We start from the raw sequence: 22,083 nt of genomic DNA, 5'->3' as shown, positions 1-22,083 counted from the left end.
ACTTTATTGTTGCAAATGGATTTGCCAGCTGGTGTGCTTATCACCCCCACTGACTGCTTCTCAGTTTGTTTCACAATGAAATGGATGGGTAGTTTTTTCTTTCCCACTCTTCTTGAAGGATGGTATCAGGAGTAGAAATCACTGAGAAAGATGCACGTACCTGCCTTGTGTGTCACATTACTGTGTTGTACAGCAAATTCTTGATGTAATTTATTTGTTAGCTGTAACCATCCCGTGGATTTCAAAATGACTTTCATTCTGGATGTATACCATTGTATGAAAACCAGGATTTCTGTACAAAGTAGATATTTGCTGATAACACTGGTGTACAATGTTAATCGTCCTTCATTTCTCTCTTTCCTAAAGCTTGTGCAATGAGGACAGAAACTTGCTGCGAATTCGAGAAAAAGAGAGACGGAGTCAGGAGGCACTGGAAGACAAAAAACAGTTCTCTGAGAAGACTCCCCTCTTTGCAGAACCCTACAAGGTAATGGTATAGGCTGTGGTGGGGGAAGAGAGGAGGAAGGAGGGTTGGGGCTGGAAGAGGAGAGCTGTGGCTCTACATAGGGTGTAGCAGACTTGAGCATGATAAATACAAACACAACATCTTCCCATCTGCTTAATTTTATTTCCTCATAGTATGTGCTTGAATCTCTGTTGGTTGTGCAGGAGCAGTATGGACTTTAGACTGTCCTCCTGTAGTTAGAGGGAGAGTGCTCAGGAGCAGCTTGGCTGCCTGTCTGCCTGCAGCTATATAACGAATGGATCTGATTTTCGTGCTCCTGGAGGCTGCAGGTGCACCAAGCTCAGGTTGGAATAACTGATAGTGGCTCAAGCAGTCCTGTCTGCTTTGGAGAGAATTGCAGGATCAAGATGAGCTTGCCACTCATGGTGATGTGTGGTGATTAAGTTAAAATCCTGAAGAATGTCTCTTCCTGAGCTGGATCTCTTGGGGAGCTTTTGAAATATCCACCTCTTTGTTCTTCTGTTGCAGACTAATAAAGAAGATGAGTTGTCAAGCCGAATTCAGAACATGCTGGGCAATTATGAGGAGGTCAAGGAGTTCATGAGCAACAAATCCTGTCAGAACCTTATAGGGATTCCAAAGAGTGTTGCCCCTCTGTTTCCCCCTGGACAGCCTGATCACCCATACTTCCCTGAGAAGGCCATCCGTACACTGCCATCTTCATTCCAGCACCCGACCCGCCGTCCGCCTGTGGGACCCATGGTTGTAGCCCCTCGTCCTCCAAGCCACTCCAGTCACTACCAAAAGGCACAGTCAGGAACAGAACCACCTTCAGCTTTGCACAGCAAGAGCCGCAGCTTACCCAGCGCTCGGAGCCACAGTCAGGAGCACGGCCGTGGTGGCCGGGACAATCAGGCAGGTTTTCCCCACAGCCACAATGACAAGCCTGGGAGTGGGGAAGGTCGTGCTCATGGCCTGCAGGCCTCCCCTCTGGCGCTTTCCCCCTTCCTGCCATGTTTGTTGTCTTCTCCAGTGGCACCCCTGTCACCTCTACATTCCAGCCAGCATATCAATTCCAGGTCACAGAACAGCAGCAAAAGTTATGGGTCAACCTACAGTCAAACCAAATCATTACAGGACTTAGTGACAGGATCACAGGAGAAGGAAAGTCGGGAGAGCCCAGTTGTTACCTTGACCAGCACCACTCAGCCTTCCTCTCAGACTTTTCCCCCTTCTTTGGCATCAAAAGCCAGTGCAATGCAGCAGAAACCAACTGCCTATGTCAGACCCATGGATGGCCAAGATCAGGCACCATTTGAATCCCTGGAGCTCAAACCTCTCCTGGAAGAATACCATGAAGGACCCAAAGAAGATGTCTCAGATTTGAAGGCAAAAGTTAAAGCTGAACTATCCAAGTTGGAAACCTCTTCTGAGCCCAAGGAAGAGACCGATGAAGATCTCTCAGATTTGAAGGCAAAAGCCAAAGCTGAACTATCCAAATTGGAAATTCCTTCTGAACCCATAGAGGTGAGTGCAATTTTTGGGGTCTCTGTTGGAGCAGGGCAAGTTTGGCTGTGGAGGAGGAGGTCAGCAAACAGCAGTGACTGCCAGATGCAATGATGACTGTGTGTGTGTTACCCTGTTTGGAAGGTGCATTTTGAGGTTCACCTGAGTGTGAGATACCTGTTTGAATGGTGAAAATGTGATACTTCCTGTGATTTTTCTATTGTTTTCTCAGTGAGGCTGCAGCAGGTTTTATGGTTTGAGCCCTGCCTCTGTGCCCATAATTTTTGTTTTCCTCAAAGGCTTGTTGAAAAGAAGGGGGAAATGATATGAGGAGAAGATAAAGTGTTGATGCAGACTGTCAGTACTTTGAGTGGTGGTGGGTGGAGGCCCCAAATCCTCACTGAATATTGGGACAGCCAGCAATGCAGTGAATTCTGTGGTCACCTGGGCTTTGTGATAAGGGACTGTGAACACCACAGGATTCTCCTCTGTAAGTTTGTAAAATCTCACTGTAGATCCACAGGAAAGTATGACTTGATACTGCAAATTTCCTTGTTGTACTTCATCAGTTTTTGCTGACCTAAGGCCACCTCTGATTTGTCATGTGGGATGCAGGCAGAAGCCCTGACTGGTAAAGCAGTGGGAGATGAGGAGCAGCATTGTAGATGTGCTGTTCAGCAAATGCAGCTCCTTTTCCTGTGCCCTTTGAAGCCCAGTTTCAGCGGTGCCAAGGGAGCAGCACACTGACTCTGCCTGCCTCGTGGCTTGGCCTCCTGTGAGCTCAAAGGCACTTGGTCCCTTGCTACATTTTTTGAGATTTACTGTGCTCATCCTTCAGCACTGAGGTTTTTGCTATGCCCTATGGGATGTAGCATCCCATGATGCTGACCTAAGGCAGCTGGGTGAGGTGAGCTATGGAGATTGTTTCAAATTGTATTTTGCCACCTTTGTAATGAAAAAGAGTGTGGGTGCAATCTGCTTTTCATGGAAAAGGGTGTGGATCAGCTGCAAATGGCTGTGGGCAGTATCTTGTGGGAAATGAGAGGAAACTGTCAAAATGACATTGTTGAAAAGTTGTGAAAATACTTTCATGCTGAGAGACTTTATTTGCTACCAAGTAGGTTTGGCATTGCACATCACACCTCAAAACAGGAGGTTCACTGAGGTCCACATTACCTTATTTGTTTAACTGGGTATTTTACTCCTGGGAGATAAAAAAAAGCAGTGCAGGGCATCACCTTCTACATTATCTTATTGTCTCATCTGCATTATTGTCTTATCTCTTTTCCCACCCCCATACTTATTCTGTCATCTCATTTATCTCTGGTTTAATATGAATTTTGATAGGGCAGCATTAGCTATGACTCTGTGTGCTGAATGAAACCTTTTTCTCACTTTCTGTTGAGCATGTGTCTGAGTCCAAATGCCCATGAAAATCCTACCATTGCCAGTGCAGGAGTAGCATTGCTCACGCTCCTTCTTTAGATCTGTAGCAAAGTAAGAACACAATAAAAAGGGAATTGAAGATAAGAAGAGAAATGTTTTTGTGCAAACCAGGAGCTGGATTTTAATTATATGCTTAGTCCCTTTTGAAGCTGATAGAGGAACTTTTTTTGTGAATATGCTAAATGATCCTCCTTTGCAGAAGGGATCTTTAGGCTGTGGCCCCTGACTGTTTTCTGTGCATAGGCAGGGAGGAACACAGGCATTTTGGATAATGGCTCTGTAAGCTCTAATGAGAAACACATTACTTCAATTTCTGCTTTTTTCAGTCTTGTCATTGTCATGTTTGCTAATTTCTGTTTGATCTCAGTGATAACCATCTATTTGATAATAGAGCCCTCCAATGCTGAAGCCTGGAGAAGAGGAAGAAACAGTGAGGTTGCACCAGTGGGTATATGGCCTGTGTGCTGGATGTACAGTACAAGAGAGCCTGATTGAGGGGTCTGTTGGCTGATGAAAGGTTGTCTTTAGTTTTTGGTGAAACAGGAGCTGCAGGGAGGCTCCTGCCCTGCAATGGCCCTGACAGTGAATAGGTTTAGACCAGAAGAAACTCTGCTGTTCTTCCCTCTTCTTCCCTGAAGTTTGGCCCCAGTTTACTGAAGGGCCACATGCCAAATACAGTTTTTCCTGTGATCTCCCTTGACATGACTTAGGAAAGCCATTTCCTGAACCACATGTGTTCTGGTTAATTGAATTTCTAAGGTGTGTTTCAACTGCAGCTGTAGATTCATTATTGACAGCTTCTGCTCATGGGAACACTGAAAAGTTCAGCCTTCCAGCCCGATTAGACACACAGTTTCACTGTAGTGAGTGAATCCACAGCGTGTAACAGTGCAGTGCCTTTGCATTCAGAGACACTGAACAGCTCCTTCCCCTCTTCCCCAAATCAAAGCCTTCACTTTCAAATGTCATCACTGTACATTTAAGTCATCTTTCCAAATTTGTTGTGAGAAAGCTTGAAAATATAGCACACATGAAGAAGCTTAGATGTATCCCTTCTCTTCATGAGAGAAGGTGCCAGGTTTTACCTCTTCCCCAGCACCTAAACAAAGATGCTTTTAAAGCCATTCTCTCTCTCCATGCCTTTAGGAGAGCTGCAGCACCAACAGAGACCCTTGTATTGCCTCCATTGACACAGACTGTGATGTGTGAAAGGGAATCAGCTTGACAGCAGGGCAAGAAGCAGCGAGGCTGTTTCAAGGGAGAGTGTTTATAAATCCTCAACCATTATTAAGGGCATAGTGTATGGAGGAATGTATGGCCCTTGATGCTCACTGAAGATTTGGCTTTGTTTTCCCCAAAATTTTGTGTATGTTAAGGCATAGCTCCTTTTACCTTGCATAATGAGGCCTCATTGGACTCTTCTGCCTGTGAACTGGGAAGCAAATAGGGAAACAGCCAATTTAAAACACGGAAACAACAACAAGCAACAATGAAGCAGCCCAGATATGTTAAGTCTTTTTGGTAACACTGTATTATGTTTGAAGCACAGGGTGCACACAAGGACCTCTGTGTTCAAATTGCTGTCTTTGGGCTGTGTTTTCCTCAGTAAACATTTATCAATGGTCACCAATTAAAACATGGTTGATGTATAGTAAATAATAATTACTAAATACCTATGAAAAAGTTTGGATGGCAAATATAAAAAGTCCATTCTAGATAGATAATTTTTCACTGGACTTCTCTTAATGGCACATGAGTTTTTCTACTGGCAGGAGTTGTCAGACAGGTGAATCCTGTAAAGTAGAAATAAATGTATTGTTTTAATCCTGCATTCTTTCAAAATGAAAATCTTTAAAGACACTTTAAAGTGCTACCACTGTTGGCCTTATGTAATGAATGCACAGTACTCATTCATGTAAGTTAGGATTTAAGCTATTGTTGTCATCTTTCCACCAATCCTATATGTATTTCTCATTTACTGAATAGAAGGGAGCTTCTGTTTTGTTTGGAGTTTTTCCCTCACCCCTTGTATTCTGTTTTTTGACTATTTTTTTTTCCTTGCTTTGCACCAAGGCAGGTAACAAGGTGTTATTTCTGTGTCTCCTCTGCTGCCCTTTTTATAATCAGAAGTGCCTTAGGTGATTGGATGCTTCACCAGAGGCATTGTGTCAATTTGTCCTGTTGCTGGTGTGTGACTGCTAAAGAAGCAGATCAAATGTGAATGAGAATTGTTACTTTTTCTGACTGTTTTGGATAAGAAAAGTTTTAAAGGCAAAAAAAGTAAACCTCAACTTCACCATAAGAGCTGAAACTGAGCTATCTCGTTTTTGGTAAGCATCCCTAACAACTTGCATGTAAATATCCAAAGCTGTGCTAGCCAAGGCCTTTCCAGAACCCTTGGGCATTGTGGTGTGAGTTAAACTGAATTGCAGCCAGAGGAAGATTTACTGTGGGATTCTCTGCTGCTTCTTGTCATACCAGGTGTCCAAAGATGTATCCTTTTACTTGGGTCTTCTCCATGTTCCCTTTTGGCTCTCAGAAGTGAAAGCAGTTGGTACTTTTTATGCTCTTACATTATTTTAATTTCTTGTTCCCCTCATTCACTGGGTTGCAGGTACATCCAGAGGCAATGACCTTGATCAGTGCCTCTTGGGATGGTTGCATGGACCACAGGCAGTTTGGGGGTTTGACTAGTGGTTATGAGGTCAGGATTGCACACAGCTTTTGCATTTTTAAATGTATAAACACATGTTGGCTTCTCTTGTTTTCTCACTTGATGAGCATGCAATATCTTAGGAGAAATCACAGTCAATCCCAGTTGACAGGAAAGAATTAGATGTCAGTGCTGTGTTTTGTTTGGGTTTTTTCAGCTAAACCAGGCCAGAGCATGAGGGTGTAGTTATGTAAACAGAAAAAGCTACTTGTATTTGATTTAATAGGTGAGTCCCACAGGAAGCAAAAGAGGTTTTTCCCTTGTGTGCCTCTCCTTTGGAAGAAGCCTTGCATCCTATCCAGGCTGGAAATAAACCAGCAATAAAATGCCAAAGCAGCTCTGACGGCTCACACGAAGCATCCTCCACCAACCTCTCTGTAGATTTTTTAAACTCTCCGCACCGTTTCTTGCATGAGTGGAAAGTGCCAAAGGGACAGATGTTGCCAATTTGAACTGTGCAGGGGGAAGGCAAATATTGCTAAGCAACCGAGTGCTTGAGAGAATTTTTCGGAGAGGAGCCAAGGGAGTTATGCCTGGGAGCGCCTGCAGCTTCTCATGGCTCGGTGCGAGGGAAGAGATTAAAAGTTCTTTCCTGTCAGGGCTGACGCCGCCAGCACAAAAGACACCATAACCTATTGACACTGATTAGGGCTGACAAGGGAATGTATGAAAACAGGAAATCTGCCCTGCCATGTGGGAAGGCAGTAAGACATGTTCACAGAGGTAAGTGCAGCACACAGCTGGTGCCAGGGTGGGGTCAGCAGTTGGCTTCAGCGGGACAAGGTGAAACCCAGGCAGGCACCCAGCCCCGTGAAGTCCAGTGGAGGCCATGTCTGGGTCTGGCTTTCACATCTGACTGGAAACAGGTTGCTCAAGGATAGGCTGGCAGGGAGAGGGGGGTGTTTTCAGTGAATCTTGTAATAATTGCAGGCTGCTTCATGTAAATGGAGTTAACTTCTCTAGTTACTGAAGGATGAAAGAGCTTATAAACAAGGCAAGTCTTAAAGCACCTGTGTGTGGTTGTGCTCCTTCCTGACCAAGCAGCACTTCATAGCTAAGTGCCAGCCTGAATGCCACTGGAGATGTTTCCTTGGAGAGTGAATCTGCCTGTTTCAAGCCTCTGAATTCTTTTGGCTGTACATTCTGGTGTCTTGTTCAAGAGATGTATTTTCAGGAATGAAACACAAGATTTATCTTCCTACATTGGTCATCACAATAACACTCTCCTAAGGCTACTTTGAGCACCTCCTGGACTTTGATCTGATTCTTTGCTTTGTTTAAATGTGCAGAAATGTTTAACATGTGCTTCGTGTTGTATTTCTTACTTCATGGGATTGTTTTTTACTACCAGTGAGCCTCAGTGGAAGTGGCATTTTGCAGCTTAAGGATGCTCCATAGGAATAGTCTGGATCAGCACAGTGATGAGGGTTATGACAAATCTGGAGGTACTGCTTTTGCTTCTTGGGCACTGGTCACGGTGCTCTTGCCCTATATGGGTCCTGCAGTAGGAAGGTGCCTCACTGAGGTGTTGGTCAGCTCTCTAGTTTTCAGTGAGCAGCAGCATTAAGGGGAGAAGAGTTTTCCTGCTGTTTGTATGACCTGGTACAGTCCTGCATCGAGAAGGGCTTCCCAGTGTTCCTGGGTAGGGCATGAGATTGCCAGAGCTCACCAAAGCTTGACTACAGTAATATGGTAATTTTTGAAATTAATTCAGTAAGTAGTGGTGTTCTTGCCCTGGCACACTACTCAGTGCAGTCTGCTTTTCTATAAGTTTCTGTAAGTTTTGCCTCTCTTACACAAGTAAATGCCTGTCATTATTCTGTGCCTTGAAGTTTCAGGTCTCATTTTTAATTTTCTCTGATGTCTAACAATGTCACTGTCTGAATTATCTTTAATATCCTTCTTCCTCCCAAACTCTAGATGCCAGTTTTCGTCTTCATAATGATGAGCATTTATTACCTAGACAATAAAATAGTGCTTAATTATTTTAAGCAGCAGAATATTTTAATTCCCTGTTGGAAAAGGTGATACTCCTAACTTTTTGATCTCCTGCTTTTCAACACACCAGTTTCTTCTCTTAATTGCTTTAGCAGTGTTATGTTTTCTTACCGATTTGTTCCATTGGTTAAATATTGCATAAATGTCATTAGGTATTGAGGTGCTCTTTATGCATGCAGTCAGGTGTATCAAATAGTGGGAGACATGATCTTGGCAGTCCATCACGCTCCAAGCAAAAAGCCTGGGTGCACTTCCCAGAGAGGCTCTGCCATCAGCCCAGCTGCCTTTGCATGTACCCAGCCACAGGGAGACAAACTGCAGCTGACATCACTTTGTGCTTGTTTCAGACCCAGCAAGGGCTGGATGCTGGCAAGTGTCCTCTGTCCCCTCCCTTTCCCACAGCCACCTTCCTCTAATAAAAGACACTACTGCCTTCTATAAGCCCCTCTTTTCCAGGATACTGAATTCAACAACTTTGGCCTTTCTGCCTATTCTTCAGATGGAGCTTTTCTGGAATCAAAGGAGGAAGGAACAAGGGTGATGTTTGCTTTTGCTGCTAAGGAAATAAAGCTCAATAGTACTTGGCTTGTGGAATAATTTTTAACCAGTTATGAAACTTGACCTAAACTCGCATTACTTACAGAAACTCCAGTTTGGGTGACTTGTTCAAAAGTGCACTTTCCTTTGAAGAGAAATAGTAACTCTTGCTATTCTAGACATTATACAGCTTAGGTTATGCCACAGTCAGAAATGTTATCTTGGATGGCTTGCAAAGCTTCACTAAGTCAAAAGAAAAATTTGACCATTAAAAAACCCCCCAAAAACCTACTTAAAATTTTCAGATTTTTTTACTGCTTGAAGTTAGAAAGAATAGCAAAAACATAGGAATACTTATTTTTTCTGTTTCTTGGGAGATGAGAGAATTCAGTATCTGTATTAGGATAATTTTAAGAGAATTTATTTGCCTTGAATCAGAGCCTAAATTCAAGAATTTGTTTTAATACACTATTGAATCGAAAGCACCCCAAGAGGGAGAAGTGAGTGAGCACTTCCCCATGATTTTTAAGGTTAACTTCTGTATGTGTTTACAAGTATTTTTCTGTGTCTCTAGAATGAGCACACTGGCAGAGTGACTGAGCATTTTACAAGTTTGTTGTGAAATAAGCAATGTGTGGAACGATTTCTTATTAACACTGCGGTATCTATTTCTTCTAAAGCTTGTATTTTTTTAACTTGGTTTAAGAACATTAGTTGTTTAAAATATGACTTATGCATGTTGTGTTTTGAATAAGAGTGGCTTATGAAGAATGCTATAGGTTTGGGAAGATGTAGGGTGAATTCATATAACAGGAAACAAAGTCATGTTAGATTCAGATCCAACCAACCTAGTCCTCCTCATACAAGGAATACTTTGGTTTCTTTCATCAGCCTGTCAGCTGATTGCTGTTCAGACCAAGTTGTAATTCAGACTTGGCTGGACACCATCTGTTCTCTAAAGGTGACAGGTGTGGTGCATTCAGCCTGAATGTTTTCACTTGAAGCAGGCATTTTACTGAAGGTGCTCTTTGGCTGTCACAGGTTGCTTGTCTCTTTGCAGTTTTGCTTTGTTAATCCTCGGCTGGGTGTGCTGAAGGAATGCCATCTGTGCTTTACCAGTGCAGAGGACATCCCTTGCCTCCTCGGTATGCTGTACTGTGGAGCAGGATCAGCTCCATTCCTGCCCCTCTTTGCTACTACAGTATTTGTGTTACCACAGTAATACCGCACACTTTTCCATAATGAAAGCAAGAGGAGAAGCAGTGTGGTAATTATTTCTCTGTTTGCTATGGTAGCAGTAACCCCTTGGGTATGTCCTACCCTTCCCTTAGACATTTCCTTAGACATTGATTTCCTCGGAGCCTTCTGTGGTGCACATGTAGGGAAATGCTTGTCCAGCTTTCAGGAGTCTAAGGATTCTGTGTGAAACTATTACAGTGTAGAGACTTTGTCTGAGAGGACATAAAGAAATCACAGTACACAAAGGTGTTGAGCCCTATCCATCATGTGGCTACAAATTATGAACCTGCCTGCTCACATCCCTGAAGTATTTTAAATTTGAGTGTTTTGCCATTGGTTCTTGGGAACTTTTCACACAAACATTGGCATCATTTGAGCAATTATGTATGAAGGAAATTATAGGCAGTGAAACAGCAATACAGAAAATCTGGAAATGTCTGTAGTCCTCTCCAGTTTCCTGTCCCTAAGATGCTTCAGGAAAAGATGGAGAAAGCTTTTCCTTAGGCAGAGGTTGGTTGGTGTCTTGGTACTTCTTGTAACCATGTCTCCTTGTTTGGATTTTAATTACAAGCCATTCAGTCAGTATGTTAAATAAGCAAAAAAGCCACTGCTTCCCTCCAGATTATACAGACAAGGAAAGAAACAGTGAACTGACCCGCTCCTATCTTCTCAGTATTGCTTTGTTTTCTGACAGCCTTTGATCCCGGGAGGCTCATGGCTGTTGGGAAATAGAATTATTGGGATCAATAAAAGAACTGTGCAAGCAATAGGCCTGAAAGTTTTTCTCACACACAAACCTAAAAACTTCCAGGCCTATTGCTTGCACAGTTCTTTTATTGATCCCAATAATTCTATTTCCCAACACATGGCCCATAGCCTTCCTATTACACCTGACAGACAAGGATCACTTCTCAAATGCCGGCTGGGTATGTTAGCTCAGCACCCCCTTTTTACCAGCTTGGCTGCAGGTAAAAACTGTGTGACAGCTCTGCAGGGCATAAGCCTGGCCATAAAGAATTTCTGGGACTTGGGAAACACCATCTGCAGTCTTTAGTGCAGAGTTTAGGGAATGATAAAAATGTCTTTTAAGGAAGCTTACATTTTGAGTCGTGACAGAAGCAAGTGTCCTCTATGTATGGATTTTAAATATTGCGGACTGGTTGCTCTAGGCACAGCATGAGCAAAGAAGGTTCTAGAAGGCTCTGTCCAGCCCAGGCCTCTGTTCCTACCTGGCAAACAAGCTGAGAGTGCTGTGGGACTTTTGCTGAGTGCACAAAGCTGTTTGCTGAGGAGAGGATGAAAGTGTTTGTGTGCATGTTTGGTTGAGTAAAAACAAACATCTCCTGGGAGCAGACCTTGTCAACCTTGCACACTGCTTTTACAGCTGAAAGTTTAAGTTAAGCTGCTTTCAAGTTAAGCTACTTTCATTTACCTGGTCACTCTTTTTAGCACACAAAACTGAAAAGACTGACCACGTAACTGGTGGGCAGGACTTGCTCTGGTTTCCCGTTGTCTTTAGCAAGATAGGGAGCTTCAAGAGACTTGTCCAATATTTGTCTCGAGGAGGATAACTTTTATTTGTGTATAAATGATGATAATAATAATAAGGCACTTTGCTGTTCCAACCACAAAACATAAAATCTAGAAATAGGTTTTTTTTGCAGTTAGTTCAATTGCAAAACAATGGTGATAGTTGCCTTTGCAAGCAAAAGGATAATCTGCTATTTTTTTCCCCACAGGTTAAGTTCCTTGGTTTGGAAGCATTTAAAAATATTTCTTCCATTTCCATTAAGGTTTAAAAATAGCATGTAGGCTCTTTCTGAGTTAAGAACTTCATTTTCTTAAGGAGAGAGATACAATTCCTATCCTTTCAACACATGTGTTTTCTTCTCTTTCTTCCTTTGGGAATACTATCCTTAGATGCACTAACAAGCATCCCTTTATTCATGTAGCTCCCTCTTGCTTTCTCCTTTTATGCACTGGTCCTGGTGACTGATGCCTTTTAGCTCCCCTCCAGGCTGTGTGGTCTGTCCCAAGCAGCAGCAGCAGCAGCACAGAGTTGTCCTGGGTGCTGGCCTGGGACTGGTGATGTTGCTCCAGGCTCCAGCCTGTCTCTTCAATTTGTTTTATTTCCCAAACTTCTATTGGCAGTGGTGGTAATGCAGGGAGGTGCCGAGGGGCACTGCTTTCAAACAGAGGGGAGAGCCTGCATCTCCAAGTCTTGTTTACCGAGTCATTAAGGGGAGGTGCACCAAGTACCACCACTGCCATCATAAATCTAACTCAGCTTGTTTTCCAGGGGGAAAGTGGTCTTTGGAAAGGGAAAACATTTCTGAGAGATGGCAACAGTTAATTATCTGAGGTGATCCCCAGAACCACAGGATGCCTCTCACCACCAAAAGCCCCAATTTCTTTGATGGTCTTAGCAAACATTATTATTATTATCTTATCTTCTGTTGTTTCAGCTGAAGTGACCAGCTTTTTTTCTGGAGTAGGCTAGCGTCAGGCTACTCAAAATACTGTAAAAGTATATCTATTAGCAAAATTGCAACAAGGTAGTACTGGAAATGACAAAATGCCTGAAATGGTGGCTTGCTGCTCTTACTCTAATGCTTACATTGAAAGACATCCTCAGCCTTTTATGGACACAATACTTACAGATTCTCATTAAACAGTATTAAAAATTATTTACTGGAGAGATTTTAAGGGGACAGTAGGTAAGAAAGTTTTGTGGAATCAAGGCGTCAGAACTAGGTTTTTGAGAGCTACTGTACAGATGGCAATTGCAATGGAGAGGTGCTCTTGTGTGGAAGTTCTTTGTGCAGAGCAATTTACTAGTGAGATAATTAGCCTTGGCTGGAGTCCGGGTCTGCGTGGCTATAGACAGGTGATGCTGCACTTAACTTCCATGCTTACTTCATTTGGATTTCAGTAGTATTATTATTAGATGAAGGCTAACAAGAGATGCACAAATTTCTGTCAGCAGCTCAGGATTTGTAACGAATCCTTCATTAAAACATATCAACAGTCTGTTCCCCCAGGACACAACCCCCTTGGCTACTTCTCTCAAAGAAAGACAAAATAGCAATTTGTTTTTCTTACGCCGTTTGCACACAGGGAGGCCCGTGCATTTATTTTTAGATTGAGCAAAATAATCCATCTCAGGGTTAGAAAAGCATGTAAAATCTTTAAAGAATGTTTTATTTCCTGCAGGCGCCCACGCAGGGGCAGGACAGTACAACCATTGTTTGCTGAGCATTTTGATGTAAAATGCTTAAATTGCCAGGATCATTCAGTGTCAGCTGAAGAAAGCTCATGGGAATGGTTTGATTTGTTTTCAAACCTTCGTCAAGGGTGGTGACAGGCTGGAGCTGCTGTCTTCACTTTGAGCTGGGCTGCTGAGTTGAGGCGTGGGCAAAAGCAGAAGTGAAGGTGGTATGGCATTTTTTTAGTGGAATAACTTCGGCATTGCCATGGAAAAGAGAGGAATGGACTCAAAGGGGTTAAGTGTGCTCGTGGAGCTGTCTACAGGGAGGCTGGCTACAGGTGAGCTGCTGGTGAAACCCTGGTGCCCACAGAGGACCTGAAGTAGCACCCAGAGAAATTATTTTAGAAGGCTCCTTGGACTCTGAGACTGGTAGATTGGATTTGTAGTTGACAATGAAGTCTTATGACTTCAAGCAAGCAGCATAAACACAAATGAGAAAACAAATGCATTTATAGTGTAATTTTGAAGATTTTGTCTGGCTGGATAAGACAGAATCCTTTTGTACATTTCTGTTGGTATACCTCAGCATTGCTTTAGTGTGCACAAAGCAAAAAGCATAAATAGGTTTTGTTTTTCACGAAATACAAAAGTGAAACTTAACTCTGAAAGCAATGTCAAGCAGATCTACTTCAGCTTTGCTTTGATTTTCTGGATTTATTCCAGTCTCACTCCATTAGGTTGCAGAAGTAGGTTGGTGAGAGGGGAGACCCAGGATGTGTTGCTTGTTTCTGCTCATCCTCCATAGCTAAACCCACCCATCTGGCTACCTGAAGCTGGCACAAAACCCAAACAAGTGCATCTCCAAACATATTTTTTACAGCTCTGCAGTGTGTGCTACCTTGTTACTGCTTTCCACAAAGATAATCTGATATAAGGTTTTTATAAAATTTCAGCTATTTCAGGTTTTTTTGTGTTTAATTTTCTCTTTTTGTCCTTTTGTATTCTACCTTATGTTTGGGGGTTTTTTGGTTACTGTTGTGGTTGTCATGTTTTTGTTGAAATTGAGTGAGCTTTCTTCTTCTGTGCTAAAATTGATGTGTCTTGCAGTAATTTCTCCTGTGAAAATTAATCCTAGTCTTGGACAACCTGCTGAGAAAATTGCCTTCCCTTCTCACGGGTTTGTCGTTCTGTGACAGCAGCTTCCTGAATTTCCTGGAACAGCTCAAGCTGCTGTTAGAGGGATTCTGCTGCCAAAGAGTACCTCTATGTTATTTTATGGTAGAAATGAAACCTCAGACAATATTACCTGTAATAAAATGGCCTTTAAAATCTGCAAATCTGCACCCGTGGTTTATGAAGCCAGTCATTAAGGACATATGGAGCCCTGTATGATTTGAGATTTTAAGCAAATTATGTCTATAAAGGTTTCATGACAGTAATGAAAGTCCCTTTTTATTGTATATTTCTGAAATGTTTTTGAGCTTAATAGAAAAATAGCACCAAGGAAAGCCTAAATATAAGCATGTATTTCCACCCTTGCATATGAGGGAAGTGTGAAGTCAGGAAGGGATGGTCTCGTCCTTAAAATACAGTTTGTTTTGAAGTGTTTGCACACTCTTTGATTTGTTATTGACTTAATCCAAAGCTCACAGGCAACAGTGCAAAGACTTACACATCTGTAAGCTTTAGACTTTAGACTCAGTCTCCACATTTTATCTTTTAAAAACACTAATACTTTTTGCACTAACTTTAAAAAGGAAACAAACAAAAAACCCAATCCCTACAATTTCTTAACATGAAATCAGAAGAAAATCTTGTGTTGACTACCTGCCTGCATCTTTCTTATTTGACACAATTTTGATGGTTCTGTTTGCTTTTCATCCCTATTTCCCCAGTGCAGTCACTTCTCCAGTGGTTTGCAGGGGTTGTTTTCATTGCAGCAGCTGTGACAGCAATATTTTCCTGGGTTCACCTAAATGGTTGTTGATGCCAGAGCTGAGACAGTTGTGTTTTGTCAGAAGGGGTGGGTGCTGGTGGAACCTGTGGGCTGGAAATCAAAGTGTGGTTTTATGCCCCAGGGAGCTGTTGTGGTTACTAAGTTTCACCAGTATGTGCTTCAAAACCAAGTCATTTTCTATTGTTTCCAATCCATTTAGCTACAAGCAATCAAAATATCCCTGCTCCATAGTTCAGGGAATACAAGGCCTTGGACTAGGTTAGTGCATGTGGGAAAACACAGCGTTATGCACAGACTTTGTGTGCTTTCTAGGGAAAAAAAGTTGCTGGTAGCAAAGCATGCATTGATTGCATGGCAGGTTTTCTTCATGTTTTTCTCATAATATAAAATACCCATTTCATAAATGTTTTTAAAGCATTATTTTCAAATATTGGGTACAATATAAGAAGCACTTCAGATGTGTAAAATGAAAAGCGTTGTAAGACTTCTGATCTGTGATATGGAACATTCAAACACCCTTGGCAGAGAATCTGCTTGGTGTCTGGTGTTCCTCAAGATAGTGTGTGAAAGCCTTTATGAATTTTCATGTTTATGTATTTCTGTCAATCAACAAGACAGTTTGAGCTTCAAGCTTTGGCAGCCTTTTTCAATACATGGCAGAACATTATTGCATCCATCATCAGGATTAGTAGGGGCTTGGTTAAAATATGCCTTGTCTCTTGTTGGCTGGGTCATTTTTGAAACAGCGTGTGTCCATCTCTCATCTGTCTGTAGCATGGAAAGGGTGGATTTTTAACTGTACAAAAATACATCAGGTGGGAAATTGCTTTGGAGAGTAAGTTGGCTTGGTATTGCTAGCGTGACTTGTGTGCAAGGAGGAGAGGGCATCTAATATGCAAGATCTCCTCCTGCTCTGACTGGCTAAGCACAGAGATGGGTGAAGTGAGGACAGGATGGTAGGTTTCAGTCTGATTTTTGTCCTGCTGTTTTTTCAAACTCACCCTTCACGCATATGCAGTTTTGTGATCTTCATTGCATTCAAGTGGCAGTGACTGTGCAGTTGACATGAAAAAACAAATTTGAAACTATATATTCCTATTCAAGTATAATAAAGTGTAGTATTAAATGGGAAGCAGCTGAAAATGTGATTTTTTAAATTTGTTTGGTTGGGTTTTTTTTAGTATGAGGCTGGTGACCTTCTCTGCTGATAGTTGCAGGGGCAAAGCTCTCATTAGGAAATGACGAAAGCCTGACAGCAGAATGAAGGGCACGGAACTCATAATTGGCTTTTCTCATCATTGCTGCACAACTTGCTTGGGTTTTGTTGGCGTTAATAATTCAGTCTGAGATCAGGCAAAGAGCAATAGCTGGTGTACTTGAGCTTTACACACACATTTCAGTTTTAATTAGGAGGAGATACCAGGCAGCTCAGGAAATGCACCTGTGCTGTAGCTATTCCTCTCCTACACTGCCTGGGTACCTGCAGCACCACTGTCACCTAAGATGGAGATGGGAAAACAAGGGGCTTGTTTGCATACAGGATGTCAGGGGACAGCTCCAAATGGGCTGTGACAGCAGAGGCTTGCAAATAGCAGGGATAATCAGTTGGGTGGAAATTACTGAGGTGGTAAGGAACAGAGAGGTCTGCAACACCTTAATGCAGCCTGTATCCATTGCAGTTAATGTCTGCTTCCAGACCTCCTGTCCTCCTCTTGGCACACTCTGTGTGCTCTGACTGCCACTGGTCTTGTTTGAGCCCACACATCTTGGCAGTGTCACGTGGTGGCTTCTGAAATAATGCGTGGCCAACTCTCTCTGGGAGGTGACTTTTTGACATCTTGCTTGAAACTATTCTGCCACAGCCTCCTGACGAGGCAAGCTATTTAAAGACCAGGGAGAAAGCTTCAGCCCCCTTCTTCCACATGAGAGCCATCCTTCAGCTCCACTTGGCACATGTGACAGAGTGGGATGAAAATGTGTGCTGTAATTTGTAATGGAATATCTTTTTAAAAAGAAACAACCGCAGAAGCTCTTTAACCCCATCTTCATTACAAAAAAAAAAAAAAAAAGCAACCAACCACTGCTTATTCTCTGTAGCATCTATGGCCCACATATTATCACGGCCAGTGGGGCATCCCTTTTGTGTGCCTGGTGGTTCCTTAGGTGGTTTAGTTTGGTTTTGGGGATTCTTATTATTGTGATTTCCTCGTTCATTCCCCAACAGAGCTGTGCAAGGCTCAGGGCGTGAGCAGAGCTATGTGTTCATGAAAGTGCACGGATTTTGGAACTGCTTGTGAGGAGAGGACGTGGAAGTATTTCTGAGAGTTTCGTCACACAGTTGCTATGCAGTGTGAATTGAGTGCCTGTGCGGATTTTAAATTGTTTTCTAAATTAGGAGCTCCCTCTCCTCTTTTGTGGGTATGTGCACCTGTGCATTTCTGCAAGCCTGTTGTAGTAAAGACAGACTAATTCCTCAAGTAACTTCTAGGGCTTCTTACGTTTGTGTAGATGCTTGGAATTATTTTGGCCTGAAGTCCTTTTCAGTTCATGATCAAAGTAGTAGTGAATCCTTTAGTGGCTGTTTTCCTTTTTTTAATTTTAAATCAGTATTCTTATTAATATTATTAGTAATTAAATTAGTATTATTGCTGCGGGAGCTAGCTGTTATTGAAGCGCAGCATCAGTTTGGTTGTGCTTGACCTTGACCACCAAAACATCTTGTAAGTGACATTTGGAGGTGCCTGTGTCATTCCCAAACTGAAAGAGTGTGAATGTGGCATAAGAAAATCCTAGCTGGGGATTGTACAAATGTCAGTGTCAGACAACAAATATGCACCAGGCTTAACTGGAGTTGTCTGTGGGGAGCACATTATAGTGCTCCCAGGAAAGGCTGTAAAAGTGCTAGCAGGGATAGACAGCAACGTGGAATATTTGATCTCCCACACCCACAGTCCTCAGTGGAGCTGAGCTCATTTCGGGCATTTCTTTGGCTTTATGGTTTTTTAACTCTTCCTGCAGCAGCATCATGTTTCTGCTTTTCCCTAAACTCTTCTCTTAAAGCTGGCAAGGACATCCCTTGCTGCTGGGTGGTAATTGTGGTTTAATGGTGGTTTAGTGGTTTAACAAGCTGAAACACAGCCAAGATGTGACTTGGAGAAAAAAAACAGCAAACAAACAAAAGGGAAGAAAATACTCAGGATTCAGAAAAGCCCACCTCCTTCAGGCACTGGATGCATAGCTTTGTAAAAGATGAAGTGTTCTCGGTCACTGGAGCTGGGATGGAGGGAAAGGGGGCATGCCCCACAGGTTTGGGGCACAGGGACAGTCACAGTCTACCTGAGACCAGAACCTCCATGCAGTCAGCTGACTGACCAGTTTTGGTGTGATTTTGACCCTGTGCATGTCTCAAACAATCTGTGATTGTAATCTCTAGAGCAATCATTTCATCGTGCATTTGATAATGGTATCCTAAAAAATCCAGCAAAAACAGAGGTCATTATGCTGTCGATGCAGTCTTGTGTGGTGCTTGTTCAGTGTTGTGTTTCTTTTCCTTTAAATTTTGTGCCATGAGGAACAAAGTGGTTTCTGCTGAGCCCCTGGACCTGTGAAGAACCAGTCACTGAACCCTTGGGGTTACAATAAATCCTCCTGACAATTGAACTATAAATACTCTGTGTATGTAAACCTGTATCAATGTCAAAGTCCTTTCATGCTCATCAGAAGGAACTCCAGGAAGGGTGATGTGGGTTGTTTGGCAAGGATAAGAGAGGTCCAGACTGGCTGTTACAGATATTCTCTGATTCTCAGGTTAATTGAATTCCACTTTTGTCATCACTTATCACCTCATAAAACTTAAGTTTCTTAAATGGGTGAAGTAAACTGATTTTGATTTGTTGCAATCAATCCATTATAGAGAGAGTTTTCAAATACTTTGTACAGGCAGGATCTTGATTTCTTACCAGTTTTGTGGGAAGTTTGTTTTTTTTTTTTTGTGATGCTGTCATAGGATATCTCAGGAGTTTCTGGAGCAATCTGTGCAGGAAGATGCAAGTGCCTGTGTCTGCTGTTTTCCAATTACTGTATTAAGAAGTAAATTAGGCTGAGCTACCAGGTTAAGCTTGCTGGGAAGTAGAAGAGGAAAAGAGGTGCCTTTTTTGGCACTGTGAGTTACAAAGCATCCTGGTCTCTTGCCATGTGGTAGTTCCTTGCTGTTCGCCCTCCCTGTCCCCTCCTCCTGCCTGCTGTGGGACACATCTGCAGGCCTTGCTTTCATTTGTGTGACTAATCTGGCCGTGCCTCAGCTTTTGTTTGTTTGGGTGAGTAAGGTCAGAAGCAGCTCTCCATACGTGATTTTCTGAAGAAAAGTCAAGGCTTTGTCAAATGAGCACTGCCTCAATGAGAGCTTTATGTAGACTCAGACAAATGGGGCTGCAAGGAAAAGACATTCCTCATCTCCTCTTCTCCTTTCAATGTAAATAGTGCAGCATGTGGGAAACAGATGAGTGGACTTCCTGTGAAAGGGCCAAGGATGATAATTTTTGACTTTATTGAAGTGTTTGCTTGCTTTGCTCTTTACTTTTTTCTGGGGAAGGTCCTTCTGGTTGGGTGCTGTAGCTCACTGTCCTCTTCCTTGAAGTCTCCCTGGCCTTTCCCTTTCAGCAATTACTCTGATGACTGGACACTTCCATAAAATTTTTTGTTTATAGACAAGAAACTTGTCTGGGATGCATTTTGCTTGTTACAGCTACTCAGCTCTTTGGTTGTTTTCTGTTTCAGCCACCTTTAAGGATATCAGTTAGGAAAGGACATGTAAATGACAGATACTCTCAAAACACACACTTTGTTAGTAGATGAGAAGCTGATCTGTGGAAGGGAAGTGGTGTTGGTGCTCCCCATGGCTGGGGCACATCAGTGTGTGGAACCACACATACACTCTGAGAAGGGATATGTTAGAAGACCCTGCTGTTAAAATTTGGGACTGGGTTCTTAAAATATCAAGTGATTGACTGTCAGTCACATCTTCAGGTCAGCTGTGTCAGCTCAGCAGCTTTAGATAAGTTATTGGTAGTATCAGTAGAATGTTTGTTCCTTTATCAGGTACTTTACCAGGTCTGCCACATCTTCATCTCATTATCAGGATGTTTAACTTGATGAGTCAGACTGGTTTCAGCGTTATTAAACACCAAAAGCACTGGGATGTCCCCTTCTTCATTTACCACCAGTAGCTTTGCAATACCATTTGCCACTGGTGGCCTTGTTTGAGGTGTTTTACCCCATTCCAGGCAGAGCATCCTGATGGAATCTCCACTCACATCTGCCAAGGACCTGAAAACAAGAGGCTTTTTAGAAGTGCGTTATTAACTGCCCTTCTGATGGGGATTTTAATCCCTACTAGCATTTTATTACTAATAGGCTTCCATTAAATTTCTTGAGCTGTTGGTAAGCAAATGTTCACTGAGTGCATGCTTGTCTCATGACAGTTGGTAAAAAAACCCAAACAAACTCATGCTGCTTTCCTCTTTCTTGTCACAGCAAACCAACCCCATTGATGTGCAGTCCATTGAAGAAATTTTGAGGGTAGGTACTCTTAAATAATAGATCTCTGTGTTTGCTTAGCTTTTGCATGCCTTAAGGTAATGATTGGGAAAAAAATACCTCTCTGCTTCTGTTCACTCAGCAGAGGAGAAGTAACGATAAGAGTCAGCTGGAGATTAAGATCAGTCTTTCTATCAGTACATAAATGTAATACAGTCTGGTGCAGTTTGAGGCTGACAAGTCATCTGAGACAGCCAGAGCTACTCCTACATCAAGTCAGGGGGTTGCCATTCCCAAGTGCCCCTTTTCCAAAGGCTCCAGACATGCTGCCTTGTGTCCATGCTGCCAGCCTCAGCAGCATGGCCCTGAGCAGGAACACACCTGTGTCCTTCCCACCTGCCTGTGCATGGCACCGCTGCTGCTCCCTCACTGTAATTCCAGTCTACTCATGCAGAGCAAAGCCAGGTCTGATGCAAAACTGTCTCTGCTGTAACCTTGTGTCAGAACTGACTCTGTGAGCAGTGCACAGGCTCCCAGTGGCTCAGTCCATGTTACCCCTTCCCTGTGCACAGTGTGAAATTGTCTTGGGATTCCCAGGCCAGTGGTGCTGATCCTGAGGAGACAGTTCCTTCATGTCAAATGCTATTCTGAGACTCTGAAGTCCTGGTGGAACAGTTTGGTTTCTGCAGTTCGCTTCCCTTGCTGTTGCTTGAGGTTGCAAAATCCTGATTCCTCAACTGCTCTCCGGAAGCTGCTGTTGGGGCAATGTTTTAGCTGGAGGGGACCTGTGCACAGGTGCCCACTGGTTGCCCTGTGCTGGTTGGGGTTGCAGCATGAGGATTCCACCTGGAAGTCTGGCATCCTTTTGTGTTTCACCAGACATATCCTATGTTCCTGCCTGTTAGTAATGTATATCACTATTTTTGTAGCAACATGGGGAAACATGTCCAAATGCATGAAGAGGTAGATCCAAATGAATCTCTGAAGCATGAAACTTGTTCTGTGTCTATCAGCAAAAATCCTGATAGCTGCTCCTCTCAATCTCTTTCCAGGAAATGACCCGCTCTTGGCCACCTCCCCTGACAGCTCTTAATACACCTACTAAAGCAGAGCCTTCCAAATTTCCATTCCCATCAAAGGTAAGATGCCCTCTTTCTGCCAGGACTTTTGATAAACTAGAAGAGAGTTTTCTGGCTCTTGCATGTGTTTCCATCTCATTTTGTCCCCCTTGTTACGGGCTATTAGAAGGTATTACCTTCAGAAGTAGTCAGATAAATTAAAGCACAATGGGGATGAATAAAAAATGCTTCAGCAACTTAAACGTTTGTTGCAATTGTAGTCTTCAAATGCACCTGCTTTTCTGACACGTTTTAAGTATCTCTGCTGAAGCACAAAATACATTTTATCTTTTTGTCAACAGAAATATTTGCTGACTGTGTTAAACAGAAGTGTTTGGCAGCTCTTATAGAATTTTTAAA

The 22,083-nt window shown here is 42.7% G+C and overlaps 1 protein-coding gene across 2 annotated transcripts in view; it reads left to right on the top strand.

Annotated features, from left to right (window-relative positions):
• Positions 1 to 22,083, top strand: part of AFF1 (ALF transcription elongation factor 1) — a 68,411-nt gene that overhangs the window by 22,604 nt on the left and 23,724 nt on the right. For both annotated transcript variants that reach the window (XM_069012892.1, XM_069012891.1), the window contains exons 2-5: positions 367 to 487; positions 995 to 1,993; positions 20,603 to 20,647; positions 21,658 to 21,744. In XM_069012892.1, coding sequence (XP_068868993.1) covers positions 367 to 487; positions 995 to 1,993; positions 20,603 to 20,647; positions 21,658 to 21,744 — 1,252 coding nt within the window. The remainder of the gene's footprint in view (positions 1 to 366; positions 488 to 994; positions 1,994 to 20,602; positions 20,648 to 21,657; positions 21,745 to 22,083) is intronic.

The sequence above is a fragment of the Aphelocoma coerulescens genome, chromosome 4, assembly GCF_041296385.1.
Source record: "Aphelocoma coerulescens isolate FSJ_1873_10779 chromosome 4, UR_Acoe_1.0, whole genome shotgun sequence".
NCBI classification, from domain to species: Eukaryota; Metazoa; Chordata; class Aves; order Passeriformes; family Corvidae; genus Aphelocoma; species Aphelocoma coerulescens.
This window is presented reverse-complemented; position numbering and strand designations above follow the sequence as displayed.